The sequence below is a fragment of the Vipera ursinii genome (genome assembly GCF_947247035.1).
Source record: "Vipera ursinii genome assembly, chromosome: 5".
NCBI classification, from domain to species: Eukaryota; Metazoa; Chordata; class Lepidosauria; order Squamata; family Viperidae; genus Vipera; species Vipera ursinii.
The window spans coordinates 192,265-215,354 of record NC_139518.1 but is presented as its reverse complement, the minus strand read 5'-3'; the positions used below and the strand labels follow the sequence as shown (position 1 = coordinate 215,354).

Sequence of the window (23,090 nt, the reverse complement as noted above, 5' to 3'; positions counted from 1 at the left end):
GAAACTAATCAAAGAGAGAAGCAACCTGGAACTAAGAAATTTCCTGACAGAACAATTAACCAGTGGAAAAACCTGCCTCCAGAAGGTGTGGATGCTCCAACACTGGAAGTTTTTAAAGAAGAGATTGTATTAATCACTGTCCATCTTGAATTCAGAGTGGAAAGAGGAAGCTTGAGAGTTCACAAAGTTTACACTGTAAGGAACAAAACTGCGGCTGAATCTGGATGTTCTGCTTCAGGTGCCACGAAGCCCCCTCTTCCCAGTGGGGAACAAGGAAAACAGGCCTGACATGTGGCGTCCCAGACAATCCTGCAGATCCGCCTGAAACAACGTTATATACCATGTCCTGGATGGAAGGGAACTGCCAATCACCCTTTATGTCGTCCTCACCACTCCGCACCTGAAGCAGGGATGCTTCCAAACCAGACAATACTTCAGTGTGATAAGATGCTCTCGATCCTTCCTCTGTAGAAAGCGGAGAGGGGAAGATGTGCTTTTTCCATGCGACTCAGAAAATTTTACCAGTGTCTCGGTGTTGAATGACCAAGGCAGCCTACTCGTTAGCTGCACACCCAGAAACCTGATGCTAGAAACCGTCTCCACAGGTGAACCATTAATACACAGAGGAGTATTAATTCCGCTCTGTGCTTGGCACGGCCTCCTTCCAAGGCTCTGCCTGACTAGACAGGCTTCTCCCCTTGCTGAAGAGCTTCGGGATGCTCAGCAGCCACAGACCTGCCTGAGATGAACAGTCCAGCATACCAAAGTCTGTTGCGCGGGCTGAACCCAACTAAGCCGGCTGGACTGGACTGGATTCAACCTGCAGGCAGTTAATGGCCCCTGCCTCACTCGGCCTCTTTCAGGGAAATTGCTGGTGGATGTTAAACTGGAGGAACCGGCCCGACTCATGTGGGGGGTCACCGAGCTGGCTGTTTGCCTTCTGAACATTTTGGCATCAGGCTAAACATCATCAGTGGAACTTCAGTTAAAGCATGTTGTTTCAATCCTCTGCTTTTAAATGGTCTTGTGTGATATGTGGTCGGTTGGCCCTGACGTTGACAGGTCACATGGTGCAAAGATTGCGTGGGGGAGAGGTGACCCTGTTTGGGGGTCACATGAGACAGCTGGGTGAGGTGGCCGGCTGTCAGTGATGTGGTCGGTCCCTCAATTGATCTGACTCTACAGGCTTATAGGCTGCTTCTAAGTCAATACGCTTTGTTGAATGGACTGATTGTCCTGGAGAAAATCTACCCGTCTGGTGTTGGAATAACCATGATCTCTGTTCCTATACATGTAGCTGGCTAGTACTTTTCTGGCTAGTACTTTTCTACCATGGAAAGTCTTCAGTGAACCATGTGCAAGGAAGTAAGCCATAAACCCAGAGAGGCCATTTGGCTACAGCCAGATAAGGTCAGTGAACCATGTGCAAGGAAGTAAGCCATAAACTCAGAAAACAAAGGAACCTAGGAGAGGCCATTTGGCTGCAGCCAGATAGGGGCATGGTCACAGTATTCCTCCACACCATTGGCTATTCAATTTAAGGCAAATTCTGACGCCTCCTACAAATGATTGGTCATTACTGTATTTGAATCTACCTCTAACACCTATGTCCTTTTAGGATAGTTTAGAAGAACACATGTGTAACCATGATTGGTCTATTTGAATAACAATAAAATGTGATTGGTTGCTTTTGCTATAAATAAACAAGGTCCACTGCTCCTCGTGGTTCAGTGTCCAGCATCCAGTGTGCATCCCAGGAGCAGCGGGGCCCTTTCCCCGAGAGATCTCTGTGTCTTTCTTTCATGGGCGCTAACCCTGGGCAGGAGCAGCCTCTGCCCAGCTTCACCAGCAGCATCCCAGCAACAGCAGCTTCCCTGCATCCCTGCAAATGGTGACCCCGATGTGATTCTGTGGAATACGTCTTCAGCCATCTATACTCATTCGCCCGACGGTGGCCGCGACTCATCCTCGTCCGTTGCTAGACGCAGGAATTTTCGTGAGTATGGGTGGAAAATTCTCTCAACAGCAGACAGCGTATCTGCAGGAGTTGAGGGAATTAATTGATAATGGCAGGAAATTGGCTGCTTTTAAAACAGGCAAGCACGTGTGGGAACAATGCCCAAAATATCCTGAAAAGGGATCACTCAAATTGGCTACATGGACCAAATTAAAAATTTTAAACTTGTGGAGGATCATAATGGAATGTTTAACTCTCCACTATGCATGTTTTAACCAGGTAGGAGGGACCGGCGAAACATTGGCCTTCTCCGTGCCGCCCCCACCCTATGAAAAATCAGAGAAACTTCCTCCTATTGCTGTGCCTCCGGAGAATCTTCCTTCTGCCTCTTCTCCTTCCCCTGCTGTGCCTGTCTCTCCCTCTGACAAAGAGGAAAAAGCCTCTGAGCTTGTTGCCATCACTATCCCTAAACCCACTCCTCCCCCCTTCCCTCCTCCTCCTTCTCCAAATCTCCCTCCTCCGCCTCCCCGCCCCACTCAAGGGGCACCTTTTGTTCACTCTATGCTTGCAGCTCATGCCTCCGGGTTATTAGATCCAGAGGATTTAGAAGCTTGTGCTGCCTATCCTGTCACTTTTGTACAACCTGTTTATACTCCTCTGACTCCAAAAACTATTGATTACCTTGGCACTCATATGACCATCGCTGATTATCGCGTGCTGTTTGGCCACGCCTCTTCTGGTTCCCAGCAGGGAATCTAGAGGGGGGGCAGTCAGCCAGCCCGACAACAAAGGCTGACATTTCTTTTCCTCTTAATGCTTCTAACCCCTCTGAACTTTTCACTGATTCTCTTTTTCATTAAGCCTTTTCAGTTTCTCCGGCTCCCCCTCCTTATGAGGATTCAGCCGGGAGAAACTCAGCAGGGCACCTCAGAAAATACAAGGCAAATAGACAATGAATATGCCCGAAATGAACTCCTGTTAAAATTGGCTTATGTGGGGCTTGAAAGAGCCTCTTGGGGCGAGCTGTTCTCAGTAAAGTCCAGGGGCGCGCCTGTTGATTTCAACTGCCTGGACTTGTCTGAGATCTAGCTTCCCATTGCAGGCTCCGAGCCAAGCTAAATTGACAATTCTGGTCTACCAAATCAAAGAATAGGAAAGTAGTTGTTGTTGTAACCTAAAGAAAAGAAAAATCAAAGAAATAAAATCAAGTTTTTCTTCTATCTTTTTCTTTTAATCTAGCTCTTTGGATTATTGTTTTGGCCTAAAACCCCAAATTGATATGTGTGTTTTGTTTTGTTATAATAGTATCTGTGTATATATGTCTGTCTGTGTTGTTCTGTGTTATTTCCAAGACTTGGAAGAGGGTCAAAATCCTCTCTGATAACACCAAACAAAAAGGTCTTATTTAACAATGTATGGTTTGTCTGGAGAAAGTATGAAATGGAATTTTTGTATGTGAAATTGTTTATGCAAGCAGTCAGAATGGAAGTGAATGAGTTAATTTGCTGATATGTAAATGTGAGTGTGTTAGCCCTTAAACCCACCTACCACCCCTCACCCCGTCCCAGGCTGTGAAAGGGACAGTAAACTGCAGATTCTATTGTTGTAAAAGCCATGGATGATGTGTGAGAGAAAATGCATGTAAAGGAGAGCAAACTATTTTTTTTTGGTGGTGAGATTTTTGTAAAGTTTCTTTTACCCCCCCCCCAACCCCACTCTGTTACTTTAAGAGTGAGAAAGGGAGAGACAGCCAGAAGAGGGGGGGTGGCTGGTCCTTTTAACCATTTTTTTTCCCTCTGCTTAGAATTCCAGTCTGAGAAAGGGGGGTGGATGTGAAACTTGATGCCAACTCTTGCAGTTTCAGCTTGCATTTTTTTTTACTCGAAAGAGGAGAGATTATTTGTTGGACAAGTTTTTTGAATTCTTTGAGTTTTAGTTAAACATCACCCAAAAGAAATTACTCTGATCTTTTTGTGGAGTTGTTTTTTGTTTTTGTTTTTTTTGTTTTTGATGTTTTTGTGTCTTTGTGCAGGACACATTGATAGAAGGTGATATCTGGGAGAATTTCCCTCCCTTAATCAGCACTAGCCTAAACAATTTTGCAGATCAGGCTGCCTCCGGACCCTCGGCCTGTTCTTTGCAACCCCTCACCCCCTGGGAAAGTCATTCATATTTCCATCAAAATTTCAAAGCTTTGCAGAGGCAGTTTGGCATTACCGCTGCAGAAGCAATTGCAATTCGCCAGCAGTGCCCAACATGCAGCAAACAAGCAACTGCAATTCCTATGGGTGTAAATCCAAGGGGATTGGAGCCTTGCCAAATTTGGCAAATGGATGTCACACAACATGCACCATTTGCCCCATGTAAGTATTTGCATATTTCAATTGACACCTTCTCAGGATTCATCATGGCCACCCCCCAAAGGGGTGAAGCCACCAAACATGTAATTAATCATTGTATTCGGACCTTTGCAATGCTGGGATGTCCAAAAGAACTCAAAACAGATAATGGCCCTGCCTACAGCAGTCAAGCCATGGCAGAATTTTGTCATCATTGGCAAATAACACACAAATTTGGAATTCCATATAATAGCCAAGGCCAAGTCTTGGTGGAAAGGGCTAACCAAACTTTGAAACATGCATTAGATCGTTATAAAAATCAGAACGGGGGAAAACGAAGCCCCAACCTCCCAGCAGTGCAAGAAACTCTTAACCTTTGCCTCCACACTCTGAACTTTTCAAACTTGACTGGCCATCCCTTAACCACAGCCGCAGAGCGGCATTTTTCATCTCTAGTTGCAGATCAGCCTAAACCCAAAGTGTGGTATCGCCAACTTCCAGACCTAACTTGGAAAGGCCCTGCAGACCTTCTCACCTGGGGCAGAGGCTACGCTGCAGTCCAGCTGCCAGACAAAGTGCTGTGGATCCCAGGTCGCCACGTTCGTCCGTATCATGCCTCCACAAACACAACTGCAGACCCCACTAAAGATGACAGCATGGTTTGTGACTTTTTTCAGCTTTGTTCTTACACCACTGACTGATGCCACTAAAACACAATTCCATCTGAAAGCTTACCCCAGATGTCAACTCCACTTCACCAGCTATCCCATCCCGTTCTTTACACCTTTGACATTGCTTCCAGTCAAAAATGACTCTTTTCACACTGTTTTTGCCCCATCGCATGGACCCAGAAGGAATAACCTGTTGTTAACAACGAGTCTACCATCATCATCCATGTCGCCACTAATACTCAGACTGAGGGACAATGTGAACTCTGTAGCTCATGTTCCTGTCCAAACTTGAAATGGTTTCAACTTTCAGGAATTATTTGGCTCCTGGTTTCCCAAAGTACCTGGTTTACAAGCTATTGTAGCTTTTATTAGTATGATTGTATTAGGATGTACTATTTTACCTTGTGTCTTGCCTATCTTTATCAAAAGTATTACTAACAGTATCCTATCTTTATCGAAAGTATTACTAACAGTATTTCTTTGATAGCTGAACAGAGAGCTGTTAAACAAATTAATTCTTTATGGTACAGTAAGTATCAATCCCTTCCCCAGGAGGATCCAGAAGAGCCTAATGCTCAATTTGAACTAGAGACTCCTTTGTCTCCTAAAAGAGGAAAATAAAAATGCCTTTTGGGCTTGTTCGCCTCTTGAGTCTCCCGAAGGTGCGTCTCTAAAGAGCCCATCCCTCCTCAACTTTGAAGTGGAACATGCAAATTCTGCATTTAAAACAAAAACGGAGGAGATGTTGGAATAACCATGATCTCTGTTCCTATACATGTAGCTGGCTAGTACTTTTCTGGCTAGTACTTTTCTACCATGGAAAGTCTTCAGTGAACCATGTGCAAGGAAGTAAGCCATAAACCCAGAGAGGCCATTTGGCTACAGCCAGATAAGGTCAGTGAACCATGTGCAAGGAAGTAAGCCATAAACCCAGAAAACAAAGGAACCTAGGAGAGGCCATTTGGCTGCAGCCAGATAGGGGCATGGTCACAGTATTCCTCCACACCATTGGCTATTCAATTTAAGGCAAATTCTGACGCCTCCTACAAATGATTGGTCATTACTGTATTTGAATCTACCTCTAACACCTATGTCCTTTTAGGATAGTTTAGAAGAACACATGTGTAACCATGATTGGTCTATTTGAATAACAATAAAATGTGATTGGTTGCTTTTGCTATAAATAAACAAGGTCCACTGCTCCTCGTGGTTCAGTGTCCAGCATCCAGTGTGCATCCCAGGAGCAGCGGGGCCCTTTCCCCGAGAGATCTCTGTGTCTTTCTTTCATGGGCGCTAACCCTGGGCAGGAGCAGCCTCTGCCCAGCTTCACCAGCAGCATCCCAGCAACAGCAGCTTCCCTGCATCCCTGCAGTCTGGTTGCTAAGAGTTGTCACCAACTCGATAGCATATAATCCAAAAAGTGTCCAGCAGGAGCTGCAGGCTTTTCTCCAGTATGTGCTGCTTTGCATTTGGGGCAGGATTGGGACTTTTGGGGGCGTTGAGCAAGGGAACTGACTTCCTTCATCTTGAACGCCAGTCAGTCAGTTCCCCAGATGTGAAGAGCTGCCCACACACAACGACAAGAGCACAGAGACACCAGCAAATCATGTGAAGACTGCTTTAGTAGAAGGATCATATAAGCATTTATTTGGTTCCATGCTAAATAAAACCCAGTTTTAAAAACCCAGAGGGTGGGGAGCCACGATGCTCCTGTGCTGCACCAAGGCGTCCGAGATCAGCTTCATGCTGGTGAAGACCTCTTCCCAGCTGGCAGATTTGGCTTCCTGCAGAGATGCCTGCACTCGCTGGAAGGCCTATGCAGAGAGAGAGAAGCCTGGATCAGTCCACCTACGCTGGGGAGAAAGCCTCCCCCAAATGGAAGACAGGTTGTGCAGTGTTTTTGTAGGAGGGTCTCACCACGTTCCCTTCTGGCAACAGGGTGCAAGCCACGCTATTATCCCCGTGAATAACAGAGGTGGAAGGGACCTAGTCCAACCCCCTTATGCTACCGCAGACACGTGGCTGCCCAAACTCTTCTTAACAACCTCCAGTGTTGGAGTACGCACAACTTCTGGAGGCAGGTTATTCCACTGATTGATTGTTCTAACTGTCAGAAAATTTCTCCTTGGTTCCAGGTTGCTTCTCTCCTTGATTAGTTTCCATCTGTTGCCTCTTGTCCTGCCTTCAGGGGCTTTGGAGAAGAGGTGGACTCCCCCTTCTTTTTGGCAGCCCCTCAAATATTGGAACACTGTCACCCCCAACTCCTCCTTTTGAAGACCCTCTTCTCAGAGGTGCTGAATCAAGGGGGAAGGAGTCTGGGCATCAACTGGCGCAGCCCACCTTCAGGCCAGCCAGAGGAGTTGTGATCCGTGGTGAGGGGGCTGCCCCTTCAAGCCTAGCACAAGGCAAGGGTCCCTGATGTGGCTTCTGCGCTGATCTGTCTGGGCTCTAAGAAGGCCCTCAGCTGAGGTCAGAGCCAGACAGCTGACAGGAAGCTGTGGCTACTGCCAGATGTTTTGCCGAAGCCTAACCCCTCCATTGGTAGGAGGGAAGCAGGGGCTGTCATGCTACACCTTGCCTCGTGCCCCATAGCTTGGGAGGAGACGGCCAGCAGGCTGCAAGGGGGAAGGGGCAGCAGGTAGGGAGTCAAAGCCGGCAGGGCCCCGAGCAGCCCCCCCCAAACTAGGAACCCACCAGGCAAGCAGTGCTGCCCAAGAGCAATCGGAGCCCGGGAACTGCCCCTGTCTGTGTTACCTGCAGACACCACGTCTGGCACAAAAGCTTCTCGTGCTGAGCGGTGGGCTGGCCCAGGGAGAGGGCGCGGCTGGCCCTGGAAGGGGAGATAGATGAGGCTCCTTTCACAGGCACCTGCTTCCCATCCCATCCCCCCTCCTTCCTCCTACCTGGATAAAGCCACGGCCATGGCATAGGTGTCTATGGCAGCATCTGCCACGCGCCTCAGGTGGAACTGCTTGTCTGGGGAGAATCCCGGAAGGGCAAGTCAGGCCCCTGGGCAGCTCTCACCCTGCACCTCCCTCCGGGTGACGTCCAGCTTCTTTTGCAGCCACCCCCAATGTTGCTGTGGGTCCTGCAGAGCAGCCCCCCCACACACATTTCCACAGTGGAAACATCTGTCACTTTGGCTGGTCTGGGGCTGTGAATTCCACCTTCCACCACCCCCACCCCACCCCCGAGAGAATCAGCCTTGCTTCTGGAAGAGTCCAGCGGAGGGAGCCTCTGGGCCCCAGGAGGGAGTGGGGACGATGGGTGCCCAGGACGCCTGGCAGAGCCGCTCCCCTCAGGGCTTGTACCTGTCACTGCTGTGCCGTACTTCAGGAGCAGACTCTCGATGGCCTCTCCGAACAGCTCCACGGCTCTGGTGACCTTGCAGGGGAGGAGAGACATGGGGGGCCCTCAGCTGAATGTGGCCCCATGATCCCCAAGGCAAGGGCCCTCTCCTCCAGATGTTCCCCACCCCCCTCATGTCTTGCTCAGCTCTTCTTCTCGCGCCAGTGGCTGAGCCTGAGGCACCAGTGTGGGGCGTCTGTGGGGAAGGGGCTTGGGCATCGCCTGCTTGCCCCCAGAGGAAGAGGAGGCGTGTAGGAAAGCCATCTTGGCTTCTTTCCTGGGGACACCCAGGAGCCACCCCTGGAGGAGGGCAGCCGCTCTTGGAAGCCCCTCAGGGCATCTTCTAGCCCTGGAAGGGGGTCCAGAGAGGAAAGGGTTTGAGCAGAGCTCCGTCCAGAAGGGCCCTTGGACGAGGCCCCCGGCAACTTGGAAGGGTCCCAGCTGCATGGAAGGCTCCTTCGGACAGGAGCTCGGGCGCCCGGAACAGAGAAAGCTACTAGGCTGCCAACTATACCCAGAGGAAGCTGCCTGCCGTGCTGAGCCTCCCCTGGCTCTCTCACCAGAGCAGCGCAGTCCTCCAGTTCTGGGTGGACGAGACCCTGCAGCGTCTGGCCAGTGGGGACCCCAACTTTGCTGCAGGAGAGAAAGTGGGGATCTGCTGAATAGGAATGTGGCACGGGGGGGGGGAATCAGAGCGGCACCTTGGAAGCCCTGAGAGGGCCACGGGGGGGGGGGTTCTTCAGTGCAGCTGTTGCGGAATGGGAGAGCCTCCTCAGCCCCAGATCCCCCCCAGGGAGGGAGCCTCACCGTTTCGCTCGTATCACCACCTCCTTGTAGATGGATCCCATGTGCACCAGGGGGTCGGAGAGGTTCTTGCGCAGGCCGCTCAGGGCCTGCCCAGCATACTGAGAGCAGAGAGCACGTTCTGTCCTGGGGCAGCCTCCCCAAGTGGTCAGAACTCCTCCCCCCCACACACACACACTTTAGGGCACCAGGGTGGGATGGCTGAGCTCCAGGGAAAGGGATGCTCTGGCCCGGCAAGTGTGCAGGGACCAGAGCGTGCTTCGGCCGGGCACCCAGGCAAGGAAAGGGTGGGCGCTCTGCCAGGGCTTTAAGGGGGAGGCCGCTGCTTGAGTGCCGGGGGGGGGGGCAAGAGGGTGGCTGCACAAGCTGGAGCAGCAAAGGAGCGGAAAGGTTTCATGCTCAGCCTTGGGGAGGGCAAAGAGCCAGGTTGACTCTGAAGGGGGCTCTCTCCGAAAGCCCCCCCGAGAAGTGGCTTCTCAAGGTGGGGAGGGGATCCCAGCGCTTCGGGCACTGCTTGTCCTGGACGGGCTGCCCGAGAGGACCACACTGGCTGCCCGAGATGGCCTGACTTGCCTCCATGCCTGACAGAGCCACGAACAAGCGCAGAATGTCGTTGGTGCCCTCAAAAATGCGAAAGATCCTCAGGTCACGCATGACTTTCTCCACGCCGGTCTCCTGCCCAGGGAAACCAGCAGCCTGAAGGGGGTCCTGCTGGGCCCCGACCCAGCCTGGGAGGAGTCCGTCCATCTCCTGACTCAGGAGACCCCGCCCAGCCCAGCGGGACTTACCTTCATGTACCCCATCCCACCCAGGATCTGGATGCCTTCGTCGGTCACAGTCCAGGCCGCCTCCTGGGGACACGAACAGCAAGGCTGACTGGCCCAGCCCCCCACCCCCACCCCATGGCCAGGAAGGGTCAGCAGCCCCGGCTCCAAGAGGCCCTGGAGCTGCGGCCAAATGCCAGCAGGCCGGGCACGGAGACTTGCCCAGAGCCAGTCGGAGCCTCCCGGCCCAGACGGTGCTCCACTTAAACTGCAGGGTGCCAGTGGCCAGCCGCCTAGCCCCCCCTGCCCCCCACCCACCGGGGACCAGGGCAAGCCTCCACAGCTGCTGCTCACCCTCCTGGAAAGCAGGGGTGCCCCCCTCCCAAGCCACTCACGGAGGCAAAGATCTTGCTGATGGCCGCCTCCAGCTTGTAGTCGGGCGCCTTCATGTCCATGTTGGCACTCAGCACGTAGGCCATGGCCTGCAAGGGGCAGGGCACTGCTGGGCAGCCTCACACCTGGGCCCTGCCCCCCCAGGCTCTGCCCGCCCCCCACAATGGGGAGTCTGTGGCAGCCGCCTGAAGCCCATCTTGCAGGCGATTTTATACTGGCCGAAAGTCCAGGAGGGGGGCACCCAAGACCGAGGGGGGGGACCCAAGGGGGGGGCCAGCCGGCCACACTCACCTCAGTCACATAGAGCAACAAGGCCATGTGTGCCAGTTTCTCCTGAATGCCCCCAAAGCGGCTGATGGGTTTTCCAAACTGCTGCCGGTCTGCCGCGTGGTTCACCTGCACAGAGCCAGAGTAAGCAACCTCGGGGGGGGGGGCTTGGCCCAGGGGAGGGGCCCCCTACCGCAGGCACGGCGGCCTCCTTGCCAGCATACCGCCTTGAGGAGGACACCACGCATGGTGCCGGCCAGTGCTGAAGCCATGCCGAAGCGGCCGTTGTTGAGGATGTGCATGGCTACCTGGAAGCCTCTGCCGAGCCCCCCCAGCAGGTTCTCCACGGGCACCTTCACGTCCTGAAAGTGCACCTCGGCCGTGTTGGAGCACGTGATGCCCATCTTCTGCTCCGGAGGGCCGCTGCAGGGCACAGAGGGACCAGGGCAGATCAGAGCCAGCTCAGCTGGGCAACCCTCCCTCTCTCCCTTAGATGGGTAGGGGGGCTTGCAGGGGCAGCAGCCTCTTCCCACACCCGAGGGGACAGTGATGAGTCTCAGAACAGATGAGGGAGGGGAAGGAAGGCCCAGGGCTGCAGCACCTTCCCCCGCTCTCGCAGGGGCCCCTCGACTCACCTGCTCACCCCCCCAAAGGCTCGCTCCACAATGAAGGCCGAGATCGTCTCCCTTTCCTCCCCCGTGGTGACATTTTTGATGCGAGTCTTGGCAAACACTGTGAAAATCTCTGCCGTGCCCCCATTGCTGGAAGGGAGGTGAGGAGGACTAGGCTAGCGGCTGGCCACAAGCCATGGAGCCCAGCGACCAGCCTGGTGGCCCCCTGCCCAACTCAGCGCCCCCCTCCCTCCTCCTCACCTAATCCAGATCTTGCTCCCATTGAGCGTGTAGAAGCCCCCGCAGGGGCTCAGCTCGGCCACCGTCTGGATGGAGGCTGCGTCCGAGCCGCTCGACGGTTCGGTCAGGCAGAAGGCCGCGTACACCTCGCCTGGGACGAGAAAGAGGGGAGCCCGGTCTTTCTGGGAGACGAGGGCAGCCCTGCCAAGGGCCCGCCAAGGACCCCCCCTCCCCGCCCTCCTTCCACCTGGAGCTCTCTGGCCTTCGGAAATGGTGCCAAGAGGCTAACTTGCTTCCAACCATGTTTTTTTTGGGGGGGGGCAAGAGTCCAGACCTAGCAGATATTCACACATACAGGCACATTGTGCGTTGAGATCTGGGCCCGCTCCTGCCCCTCCCTGGCTCAGCTCAGGCCGGGTACAGCCATCCCTCCACCTGGTTCCTTCGGTATGGGAGGCCCCTCACCCAGCCAATGTGCTTTTTTTTAGGGGGGGGGCTCAGCCTACCAGATGCCAGCCTGGGGAGGTATTTTTCCTTTTGGCTCTGGTTTCCGAAGAGGAGGATGCCCTTGAAGCCAATAGACTGGTGGGCACCAAGGGTGACGCCCACGCCGAGATCGTGCATCCCAACCACCTCCACCATGCGAGCGTACTGCCACGGAGGAGGAGGAGGAGGAGGAGGAGGAGGAGGAGGAGGAGGAGGAGGAGGAGGAGGAGGAGGAGGAGGAGGAAGACAGCGTCAGAGGGCTGCAAGGCGGCTCAGCCATCCCCACCCCCACCCCACCCCATCCTTGGCCTCGGGGCTCTCTGAGCTTGGCTGTCTCTGACCAGGGAACATGTGCTCAGGTGGAGAAGCCTTCTTTGCGCTCTGTTTGCACACAGCGGCTGCCCCGCCAGCGTTGGTGGGAATGCGGTTTTCTCCTGGCTTGTTCCTCGGTTGGGCCGTTCCTTGCTTGATTCTTTCTGGGTTGTTAAGCAGGGTGCAGCAGCAGCAGGCAGGCAGTCAAGCAGCACCCAGATCAAGGCGCTACTAAACCTACAGGCAGTCCTTGGCTTACAACCATTCGGAGTTACAACAGCAATGAAAAAAGTGACATGATCGTTTTTCACTCTTACGACCGTTGCAGCATCCCCATGGACAAGTGATTAGTATTCGGGCGCTTGGCCTGTATTTATGATGGTTGCAGCATCCCAGGGTGTCGTGATCCCTTTTTGCGGCCTTCTGACCAGGAAGGTCAATGGGAAGTCAGGTTCACTTAACAACCATGTGATTAACTTAATAGCTGCAATGATTTAACATTTAATAATAATAATAATAATGATGATAATAATAATAATAATAGTAGTAGTAGATTTGGTGCGCCAGTTGCGGCCCTATCTGGACCGAGATGCCTTGTGCACGGTCACTCATGCGCTCGTGACCTCCTGGTTAGACTACTGCAATGCTCTCTACATGGGGCTGCCCTTGAGGACCACTCGGAGGCTTCAACTGGTGCAGAATGCAGCCGCGCGAGTTGTGATGGGGGCCTCCCGATACTCCCATATAACACCTCCGCGAGCTGCATTGGCTCCCGGTTGCCCTCCGGGTGAGATTCAAGGTGCTGGTGATGACCTACAAAGCCCTAAATGGCTTGGGTCCGGGATATCTGAGGGAACACCTGCTGCCGGCATCAAGTTCCCTTCGTCCTGTGCGCTCCCACAGGGAGGGCCTTCTCAGGGTGCCGCCGGCAAAGGATTGCCAGCGGGCAACACCCAGGGGGAGGGCCTTCTCTGTGGGCGCGCCTGCCCTTTGGAACCAGCTGCCTGTGGAGCTCAGGACTGCCCCTGATTTTCGTTCGTTCCGCCGGGACCTGAAGACCTGGCTCTTTGAGCTTTCCGGCCAGGACTGAGGATTTTTTAATTTTTTAACTTATTGTAATTGGGTTTTTAATTAGAGATATAGGGGTTTTAGATTTTAATCAAGGAAAATTTAATCTATTTTAATTGCTATTAATTTTTGTATTGTAATGTTGTTTTAATTGCCTTGTGAACCGCCCTGGGTCCTACGGGAGAAGGGCGGTATCTAAGTTTAATAAATATAAATATATAAATATAGATTTGGAAGGGACCTTGGAGGTCATCTAGTCCAACCCCCTGCTCAAGCAGGAAACCCTATGGCTGTCCAGTCTCTTCTTAAAAACTTCCATTGTTGGAGCATTCTCCGCTTCTGGAGGCAAGGAGTTGCTTCTCTCCTTGATTAGTCTCCATCCGTTGCTTCTTGTCCTGCCTTCTCCTGTGCTTTGGAGAATAGCTTTGCGGCAATAGATTTGTGGCAAGAAAGGTTGTAAAATGGGGCAAAACTCACTTAACAACTATCTTGCTTGGCTACAGAAATTCTGGGCTGAATTGTGGTCGTAAGCCTGGGACCACCTGTTCTGTTTATAAACAGAGGCCAAGCCCGCCCGTCCCCCCTTCTAGTGCTAGTTCCCTAGTTGGGTCGTGAAAGTCTGCAAGGAAACAGCCAGGCCCAGAGAGCACCCGGGACCCCCCAGGACAGCCCAGAGCTGCAAAGAATCTTTCCTCTTAGTCCCTTTGTCTCCCACCACCCCCCCCGGCCAGCAGCAATGAGGAAGAGGGCCCTGGCCAGCCTTTCCGCCCTCCTCCCTTGGATGCTGGCCCAGGGAGCAACGGGGGAGGAGGGAGCTTGCCTCTTCTGCATCGCAGACGGGTGGGGGTGCTCCCAACCCCCAGCGGTGGGGGAGGACAGACCAGGAGGACCACCTGCTTCCCTCCAGGAGTCTCCCAAGGGCCTCACCTGGGTGTTGGTCAGCCCGATGCCCCCCAGCTCCTCGGGCACCTGCAGCCCGTAGCAGCCCATCGACTTGAGGCCTGCCACGGTGTCCTCTTCGATGCTGCCCAGCGCTTCATTCGCAGCCGCATCGTTGACTTCCTGCAGGTGTTCGGACAGAAAGAGAGCCAGCACAGCCCTCCAGCCAGGACGTTCTCTCGGGGGGGCTCGGGCGGAGGAAAACCTCAGTTGGCCTTACCTCAAAGAATCGGGCGCAGGGGTCCACCATGGCTTGCAAGACCTGGGTCTGCTCCGGTGAGAGAGCTGAGGGCGACGGAGAGGCTGCCAGGACAGGAGGCTCACGGCCAGCCCCGAACACCCGGGGTCTGGTCAGCTGTCCTGCCTCGCAGCACCCTCGAATCCCTTCTCTCTGCCCCGACCCCCTTACCTGAGGGGAAAGGAAGGAGGTTTTTCGTCTCCAAGTGTCCGTTGAATAGGTTTTCCACAAACGATGTTGATTCCTGGCGGAAAATACTCCTATTTAGTCTGGTCCTGCCTTCTCTGCCATTCTCACAGACAGACACACGTGTTGAAGGTCAGAAAGCGGAGTTGGTGGGGAGCACAGAGCACGCCCCCTCCCCCTCTGGGAGATGCCACCCTGCAGCACTCGCCCCAGTCTCTCTTCAGGTGGGGTCTGTCTCCAGGGTGCCCCCGGACCAGGAGCCACAGAGGTTTCCCCATCCCGGTCTAGATGGTCAAAGCCGCTTCTAGAGGAGATGCAGCCATCTCGTTGGCTGGTCTTCCTTACCTTCTTGATGAGTCTAGAATATCTTACTTTCTGGTTGGTCACAAAATAGGAAGGAGACAGCAGCCTGCAAAAGGAGACACCATCCAATTGGAAGGCGGGAATGGGCCTCTGCCAACCCCTCGAACTGCCGAGAGCTTAGGATTTCGATCTGGAGCAGAGATTCAAACTTCCCCAGCCCTCCTGGGGCTCTTCGCCCAGTCTTTGGCCAGGATGCCAGACGCCCTCCGTTGCTCCCCACTGGCTTTTTCACAGGCATCTTTGGGGAGATTCATTTAGGCCCCCATCTTCTTTGGTTTTATTCATATGGAGCCCCAAATAAGCCAGGCACAGATGTTGTGTGAACCTGGGCTCCTGTGTGTTTTACAGCGTGTGTAGCCTTGGAACAAATTTCAGGGCAGAAATCGTTGAGCTGTGGCTGCTTCTGTAGGCCTGACTCCGTCTTCCCTCCCAGGTCGATGAAAGGGGCTTCCACCAGCAACCCTCTTCCCACCATCTGGCTCACGTTCCCCGCCCCCGCCCCTGCTGCTGACCGTACCAAGCAAAGCCTGTCAGTCTACGGGGCAGAGTCCCGTGGCCTCTTTCTGACCAACAGGTGTGCTAAATGCACCTGGTGACCAGATATCAGGCTGGTCCACTGCGGCTGAGCCAAAGTACCTGAGTCTGGACTTGGCCAATGACTTGCTGCACAGCTGCCTCCACCTGGCCAGGGTCGCCCTGCCCTCCATCAGCCGGATCATCCTCTCTGCCCTGCTTGGAGAAGCCCAGGCCGGTCGCTGCAGGAAGGAAGTAAGGAAGGAAGGAAGGAAGAGGCTCCAGGGCAGTGGGTCTCCCTGCAAAGCTGACTCCAGCCTCCCCTTCCCCATTATCTTCTGCAGCCCTGAAGGGGGCAGCTGAGGTGACCTGACCCCGTGCCCCATGCTCTCTCCTGCAGCAGCAGAAGCCTCTGTGAGGCAGCCCTTCGAGGCAGACCAGATAGGGAACGGGACACTGCAGGATAACCTTATTGGGAGGGTCTGCCCACGTTACCCTTCTTCTTCTTCTTCTTCTTCTTCTTCTTCTTCTTCTTCTTCTTCTTCTTCTTCTTCTTCTTCTTCTTCTTCTTCTTCTTCTTCTTCTTCTTCTGGGTGTGTTTCCCTAACAGCCCCAGTGCCCCTTTTCTGAGGTCATCAGCCTCTTCCCCATAGCAACAAGGCCTGAACTCACGAGGAAGAGCGACACCCGTGGGCTCCAAGGTGCCCCGTGGAACAGGCTGCCGCAGTGTGACGTCACTGGGCTCCGCAGGATGACGTTCTGTGACATCATCCAGAACCGGGCCTGGAACTTCCCTGGCCGGACGAGGCTTTTTTAAAAGAAGAAGTCGCTACTGAGGGCCCCAAAGGAGAGAGGGGGTGAGGTGGTGAGAGGGGCTCCCAGGAGGAGGCCAGGCGGGGATACACCTCTCCGAGTCGCCCAGAGGTTCTTGCCTTCTTTCAAGGTGAAACCCTTTCACCCTGCAGCTGCCCCTTCTCTCTGTGGGGCCAACGAGCTCACCATGCTGGACATCCTCAGCTCAGTCTCCCACACTGGGCAGGAGAGCAGACGGGCAGGTGACCTGCAGGCTGAATTGTGGCTTTGGCAGTTTAAGGTCCCTTCCGACTCTATGTTGTTGTTGTTATTAATCATCGCAGTCAGCCAGATGTTCAGACTGGATTTGGCATTTTTGTCTACCTATCGAATCCTTACCGAGGACCTGGGATAGGCAGATGTGGATGTTTGGTGGAATTACAGATATCGTGGCAGGATGGAAGCAGTTCCTAGTAAGGCTGCCTTTTGCAATTGAGTGATGGGGATTTTGTCAATGCCGATGATGGTGTTCAAGTGGTGCTCCAGTTGTTTTGGGATTGCACTCAAGGCGCCTATTACTATTGGTACCACCCTTGCTTGCCTTTGCCACAGTCATTCTGTTTCTATTTGTTAGTCTTTGCATTTTGTTATCTTCTCCAGGCACTGTCACGTCCACCATGCAGACTTTTTTATCTTTCTTATCGACAGTTGTTAAGTCTGGGGTGTTACGTTGCAGATGCTTGTCTGTTTGAATTCTGAAGTCCCAGAGCAGTTTAACTTTACCATTTTCTATGACTTTCTGTTTTATGATCCCACCAGTTCTTGCTTATAGGCAAATTTTATTTATTTATTTATTTTATTACATTTATATACCGCCATTTCCCGAAGGGTGATTAAAAACAAAAATACAAAAGTTAAAAACAAATTTTAAAAAATTATATCCGTCCCTGAATAAATAAAACCCCAGTTAAAATTAAAATTAAAATTCTCAGCCTGGGCCAGAGAGCTCGAAGAGCCAGGTCTTCAGGTCCCGGCGGAATGAATGGAGGTCGGGGGCAGTCCTCAGTTCCACGGGCAGCTGGTTCCAGAGGCCTTATCCCTGGGTGTCGTCCGGCAACCTCAATATTTCTTGCAGATCTTTCAATGCACCATTGTTGCTACTTTGTCATGCCGCTGCTTGTAGTCAGTCTGTGCGATCTTCTGGCAGCAGCTCACCAGGTGGTCCACTGTTTCTTCAGCTTCTTTGCACTTACTGTCTGTTGCTGTCTTCTCAATTTTGACTTTGTATGCATTTATTGTTATATAAAACTTTTATTCATAAAGCATGAAACTCAGTCAACTGAACACTCAAATTGACTGGCGCTGATGGTTGGCACGGGTTGCTGCCAGCATCCTAGGTATCAACCAGGTACCTCCTTAAAATGTAAGATGTTCCGAGTAGCACAGTTTTTTGTAGCTTTGCTGGAGCTATTGCAGGAAGCTGCAGTTTCTTGATGTATTTTGCAAAGTTTTGGGACATAGTTCCCAGTGCCCCGATGACAATGGGTATCACGGTTACACATTTCATCCATAATCTCGCAGTTTTGATGGCCAGGTTGCTGCATTTTGTAATTTTTTCCAGTTCTTGAAAAAATGCAGGATTTTGCCTTCTCTCAGCGTGGTGGTCTTCTTTGAGAGCAGAGCCCGTCTCCGTTCTCCCCCAGCCCAGCTCTTCCTCCCCTCCACCTGGCTTGGCGTCCCCCCAACTGCAGGGAGGACCTGCAGGAGTGCTAGGCCCGGCAGGATCGCTGGTAGAGCGACCCCAGTTAAGTAACTTTAAGTAAATGGTCAGCCTGAACTCCGTTTTGTTTCCCATCCACCCAGCTGGGCTGATGTCCAGGCAACCCAAATCTCCTCCCTGGGAGCCTTTAGCAGTCTCTCTCTCTCTCTCTCTCTCTACCTGCACAGCATCCATCATCCACCGACTGCCTTTTCCTGGCCTGCCTGCAAATTAACCCAGCCTTCCCTGTGCTTCTCCTGCCACCCCTCCCCGAAATCAGTGTGGCAGCCAGAACAGAGCAGGCCGATGGGTGATGGGAACACTAAGAAGGGGCAGACATAACGGAGAGCCAGGAATGTTGATCGGCTCCTTTAAGGTAAAAAGGTCTGGAACAAAACCAAAGGGAGCTGCACGGATGGACTGGCGGACGGCTGCACCTACCTGTCCAGCCCTCGGTCAGCCCTCATCTTCTGCCCTCCCCCATTTTGAGGAGGATGATGGCCTTTGGCAGGAGGGAGGGCAACAAAGGCAGGGAAATTCACCCACCTGCCCTTCACACGCCCTGCCTGTGGCAAGGAAGGGCCTCCTCCCAGGGGAGGGATGGGCGCAAAGCAGCAAAGGCCATGCCAGGATAGGTAAAGGCCTAAGTGGGGCGCTGTAACCTGCCGTGAACTGAAACGGGCTGGGCTGTGCCCTGAGCGCCCACCAAAGTCTTGGGCCAAAGTGGCAGCTGCAGAGATCGAGAAGGGGGGGCAGCTCAGCACACGACCCTCTACTCTTTGAAATGTTCCTGCCAAGGAGGGACTCAATCTGCAATGGCGGCCATTTGCCCCCCACCCGGACAGAAGGCCAGCGAGGGTCTGCAGCCGGCCCCTCCCTCCAGCTGCAGGAAGGAGGGGGTGGCAGCAGCAGGGAAGGCCGGCCTCTGCCCAAAACCTCCAGCAAGGACACTGCAGGGACAGTCCGGCAGTTGTGGCAGTGCAGCCTTGGCTCCCTTCCTAGGCCCGGCCTGGCTGCTGGCCCTTTCCAGATCCCCTCTGCAGATGGCCCCAGGGAGGCAGCCCTGGGTCCCCTCGGCCAGTGTGGCGGGAGGCCCAGCAAGGCTTTTAGGGCCCCAGCAGACGCCTCTCCCTCCCCAGGGAAGAGGGGGGGGCACTGCTGCCCAAGGGAAGCAGACTTTGGCCTTGGGGGCTATATGGCCCTTCCTTGGCAGCGACTGGACCGGGTCTCCTAGCAACAGCACAGCCGGGGTCACCATGGGCAGGGGGGGGACGACGCAGACCCCAGGGCTGTTATGAAGGGGAGGACCCCCCCTCCGCCCCCTGAGCTGGTGAGGAGAGGCCCAGTCTGACTCAGGGGAGGCTGAGGACGGTTGTGAGGAGTTATGCTTGCCTCCCTGCATAAGAGCCTTGGTGGAGCAGTGGGCTAATGCCTCCTTAAGTAACACCAGCTGCCTGCAATTAGTGCAGGTTCGCATCCCACCAGGCTCAAGGTTGACTCAGCCTTCCGTCCTTCCGAGGTGGGTAAAATGAGGACCCAGATTGTTGGGGGCAATTAAGCTGACTTTGTAATAATGCCGCTTGGGTGTGTGTGTGAAAGCCCTAATAAGCAGGCATATACATAGAATGAAGGCTACTGCTAAGCTTGTAAGCCGCCCTGAGTCTTCAGAGAAGGGCGGGATATAAATGGAATTAAAATAAAACAAATAAATAAAATAAACTGAGTACAGAAAGTCATGATCCAGGAAAGGCTGTAGCTGGTGCACAAACTTTGTAATTTTATTAAAAGTTTAAGAAGGAAAATAAAAAACTAATATAAACTAATATAAAATGAGAAAAAGAAGAAACCAGAGAGAAAGCTAAGCACGCAAGAAAGGGGGGAGAAAGTAAAAGAAAAATAGAAAAAAGGGTACGAAGAAATGCCGCTTGGGGGGTGTGTGAAAGCCCTAATAAGCAGGCATATACATAGAATGAAGGCTACTGTTAAGCTTGTAAGCCGCCCTGAGTCTTCGGAGAAGGGCGGGATATAAATGGAATTTTTTTTTTAAAAAAAGGATGCCAAAGAGGCACAAGGCTGGGCCATTCACACAACACGTTTCACCCAACTGAAGTAACCCTCTTCAACTACCCTCCCCTAACTCTCCATGCATGTAACATCCCCATGTGGCCTGCACCACAAAAGAGTAACCAATATCCATCAGAATAGAGCTGGAAGGGACCTGGGAGGTATTCTAGTCCAGCCCCCTGCTCAAGCAGGATTGAGCCTATACCATTTCAGACAGGTGGATGTCCAGTCTCTTCTTATAAGCCTCCAGGGATGAAGCACCCACGTCTGAAGGCAACGTCCGTTCCATTGGTTAATTAATTAATTTTCTCCTTAATTCCAGGTTGCTTCTCTCCTTGATTATTGTCGTATTAGATCAATAGAGCCCCCAGCTAGGTCTGGTTATGTCTCCCTCCCCCCCCCATGCAAACAGAGCAGAGACCCCCCCCAGGGAGGCGCAAGAGGGTGGGGGCTCCCCAGCCCTCCAGCTGGCTCTGCTTGGGGTGGTTGGCCGCATGAAAAGTGGTCCCCAAGAGCGCCCCCTGGTGGGAAAGGGAAGCTGGGTTTCATCCTCAACCAGGTTTGGGCCTTTCTTGGGTCTCGTCTTTCCCCAGCAGGCCTAGCCAGGCCAGAATGCCAGGCTGCTCGGGTGGTGCCGATCCTGGCCAGGCTACGGTTCGGGGTTGCGGCCCCAGCAAGGAGGCAGGCAGGGCAAACATTAAGCCAAGTGTACTTAAATCTAAAAATTTAATTAAGGTCGGTTGAAATTACATAGTTTGGACCACGTACGAAAACCTCATTCCCGCTTCCAGGCATGTTGTCTGCAGGCGACTCGGGTCCCACTGCGGCTCCCCCTCACCGTGGCTCCAGCCGGGTGGACTCGGCGGGAGGGTTGGGGATTCAAGGGCGCACCAGGCAAATGAGGGTTTGCACCATCTTCTAAAAAATTCCTGCCTGAGTGGGATGCGGGTGGGGAGTGGGGCTGGACTAGAAGACCTCCAAGGTCCCTGCTAACTCTTGTTATTCTGTTAAAATGGGCTCCCCACCCCAAGCATCTTGCACTAGCGGGGAGTTGCGCCTATTTTGTGACCCTTCCAGCTGTGCTGATTAAGAGATTGTCTATAAGGATTTGGGATGTTTCCCCTCACCTGGCTAACTTGGCTACTACGATTGCTTTTTATTCACCTGGACATGACTCCGCAACACCCCCTCGGAGTTGGCAGCGAGGGACGGCTTCTCCGCTTGACCCGGGGCAGCCTAGCTGACAAAGAGCCAGTCGGCCAGGGCGGTGGGCAGGTGGGTTGCAGCCTGCAGACGGAGCCACCAGGAGGCTTCCATGGGGGTGTAGCGGCTGTAGGGGTGACGTGCGGCGAGGGCTTCGGTCAGGGCATCCAAGACCGGGGAGATGTCCCGCAGGCCGCTGTGCGCAAAGCCCTTCATCCGAGAGAGCTTCTCCTGGAAGTCGGCCTCTCCGTAATCTGTCCGGACGGCCTCGCTGGCCCCACGCCACATGCGCTCGCCCTCGCCCTCGATGCCCTCGGGGGTCAGGATCCCTGTGGCTGCGACGAAGTTGCTCGGCTCGATGGCCACCACCGAGACGCCCCAGCGATACATCTCCTGCCGTAGGCAGTCGCTGAAGGCCTCCACCCCGAACTTGGAGACGCAGTAGGAGGAGCGCATCGGCCTGGCCATCCGGCCCAGCATGCTGCTCATGTTGACGATCCGCCCTGGAGGGGAGCAGAGACCAGAACTGCTCTGGGGAGGGGGTGACGTCAGTGGGAGAGAACAGCACGGAGGGAGGGGAGCCGAGAACCAGTAAGGTCACCCAGCTCAGGGTCTGGCCTTGGAAAGAACTCCCCAGAGGCTCCACCAGTTGTTCTCTAGAAGGCCCCCTTCCTACTGGGAGGTAGCCAGGCCACAGAGGTAACTGCTTGGGCAGAGTCTCAGTCACTTTTGGGATCTCATTATCCCAAAATGGGAGACCTAAGTGCGGTTGGCTTCTTGCCCTGGGGGGCGTGGTAGAACATGCAAGTCCCTGGCAGGCCTCTGCTTTCCCCTCCCTCTTCCTTCTTCCTCCATGCCTGGGGATCTTTCCTCTGCCCACCCCCTAGCCCCCCCCCTGCTAATTCTTGCACAAGGCACTGCTGGAATGCCAGTGTTACACGGAGGATGCAAATTCTTGCAGACCTGCTCTGTATGTTAACTCTGCCACTGACTCCCCGGGCATTGGAAGTCTGAGTGTACATGTGAACAGAGCCACCCAGCACATCGGCTAATCCTTGCTGGACAGGGCAGGTGCAGGCGGAGCTCTGCTGCCCGTCACTCCTGTGCAAGATGCTGTGCCCAGAGGCCAAAGGGCCTTCAGAAGTGTGTCCTGGTGGCCCCCAATCCCTGTAGACCCTCTTTCCTACCTCTGGCCCTGCGAATTAGGGGCAGAAAAGCTTTTGTCACACGGATGGTCCCCCATAAGTTGATGTCAGCCACCCTCTGGTACTTCTCCACGCTGGTGAATTCCACGTCTCCAAAAGAGGCGATTCCAGCATTGTTCACCAAGCCCCACAGACCTGCCCCGCAAGAGAGGAGACCCTCCTTGAGGATTTGTGAGTGCAGGGCAGCTTCCTCCTCCTCCTCCCAAGGAAGCCCATCTCACCAGCCGCCTGAAATGACCTGTCCAGAGAGGCGAGAGACTCGGCAGCACAGGCGGCCAAAGAGTTGGGTGCAGCCAAACAGAGCTGGGGAAAACCAAGGGACCCACACATGGAGCCCAGTTTGGCCCCTGCCCGCTGGGAAGCCCGGCGAGATGCGCTTGTCTGCCAGGTGCAGCCGGCCCCTGGGCAGGTGGGAGGGCCTGGGGCGATTACCTTGGGCAGGGTCCTCCAGCCGCGCCTCCACGTATCGGAAGGCAACGGCCACCTGCTCTTCGCAGCACACGTCCAGCTGGAGGACGTGCATCCGCTCAGGGCCCAGGCGGCGCAGCTGCTGGGCGCCATCTCCTCC

The 23,090-nt window shown here is 53.9% G+C and overlaps 1 protein-coding gene across 4 annotated transcripts; it reads right to left on the bottom strand.

Moving 5' to 3' along the window:
• Nucleotides 1-6,386: 6,386 nt before the first annotated feature.
• Nucleotides 6,387-23,090, bottom strand: LOC310641125 (very long-chain specific acyl-CoA dehydrogenase, mitochondrial-like). 4 transcript variants are annotated; one of them, XM_083363919.1, is made up of 21 exons: nucleotides 22,955-23,090; nucleotides 22,505-22,657; nucleotides 21,279-21,820; nucleotides 15,623-15,741; nucleotides 14,609-14,681; nucleotides 14,420-14,484; nucleotides 14,188-14,322; nucleotides 11,901-12,045; nucleotides 11,416-11,545; nucleotides 11,179-11,304; nucleotides 10,768-10,966; nucleotides 10,568-10,672; nucleotides 10,279-10,365; nucleotides 9,908-9,970; nucleotides 9,693-9,794; nucleotides 9,123-9,220; nucleotides 8,876-8,948; nucleotides 8,279-8,351; nucleotides 7,871-7,943; nucleotides 7,722-7,797; nucleotides 6,387-6,781 (listed from the first exon to the last, which is right to left on the bottom strand). In XM_083363919.1, the coding sequence occupies exons 2-21, from the start codon at nucleotides 22,558-22,560 to the stop codon at nucleotides 6,644-6,646; spliced, it is 2,478 nt and encodes an 825-aa protein (XP_083220045.1). In that variant the 5' UTR covers nucleotides 22,561-22,657; nucleotides 22,955-23,090; the 3' UTR covers nucleotides 6,387-6,643. The 4 variants fall into 4 exon arrangements, with proteins under 4 accessions (XP_083220045.1, XP_083220047.1, XP_083220046.1 ...); XM_083363921.1 differs by having other exon boundaries at nucleotides 21,279-21,652; XM_083363920.1 differs by lacking the exon at nucleotides 10,279-10,365.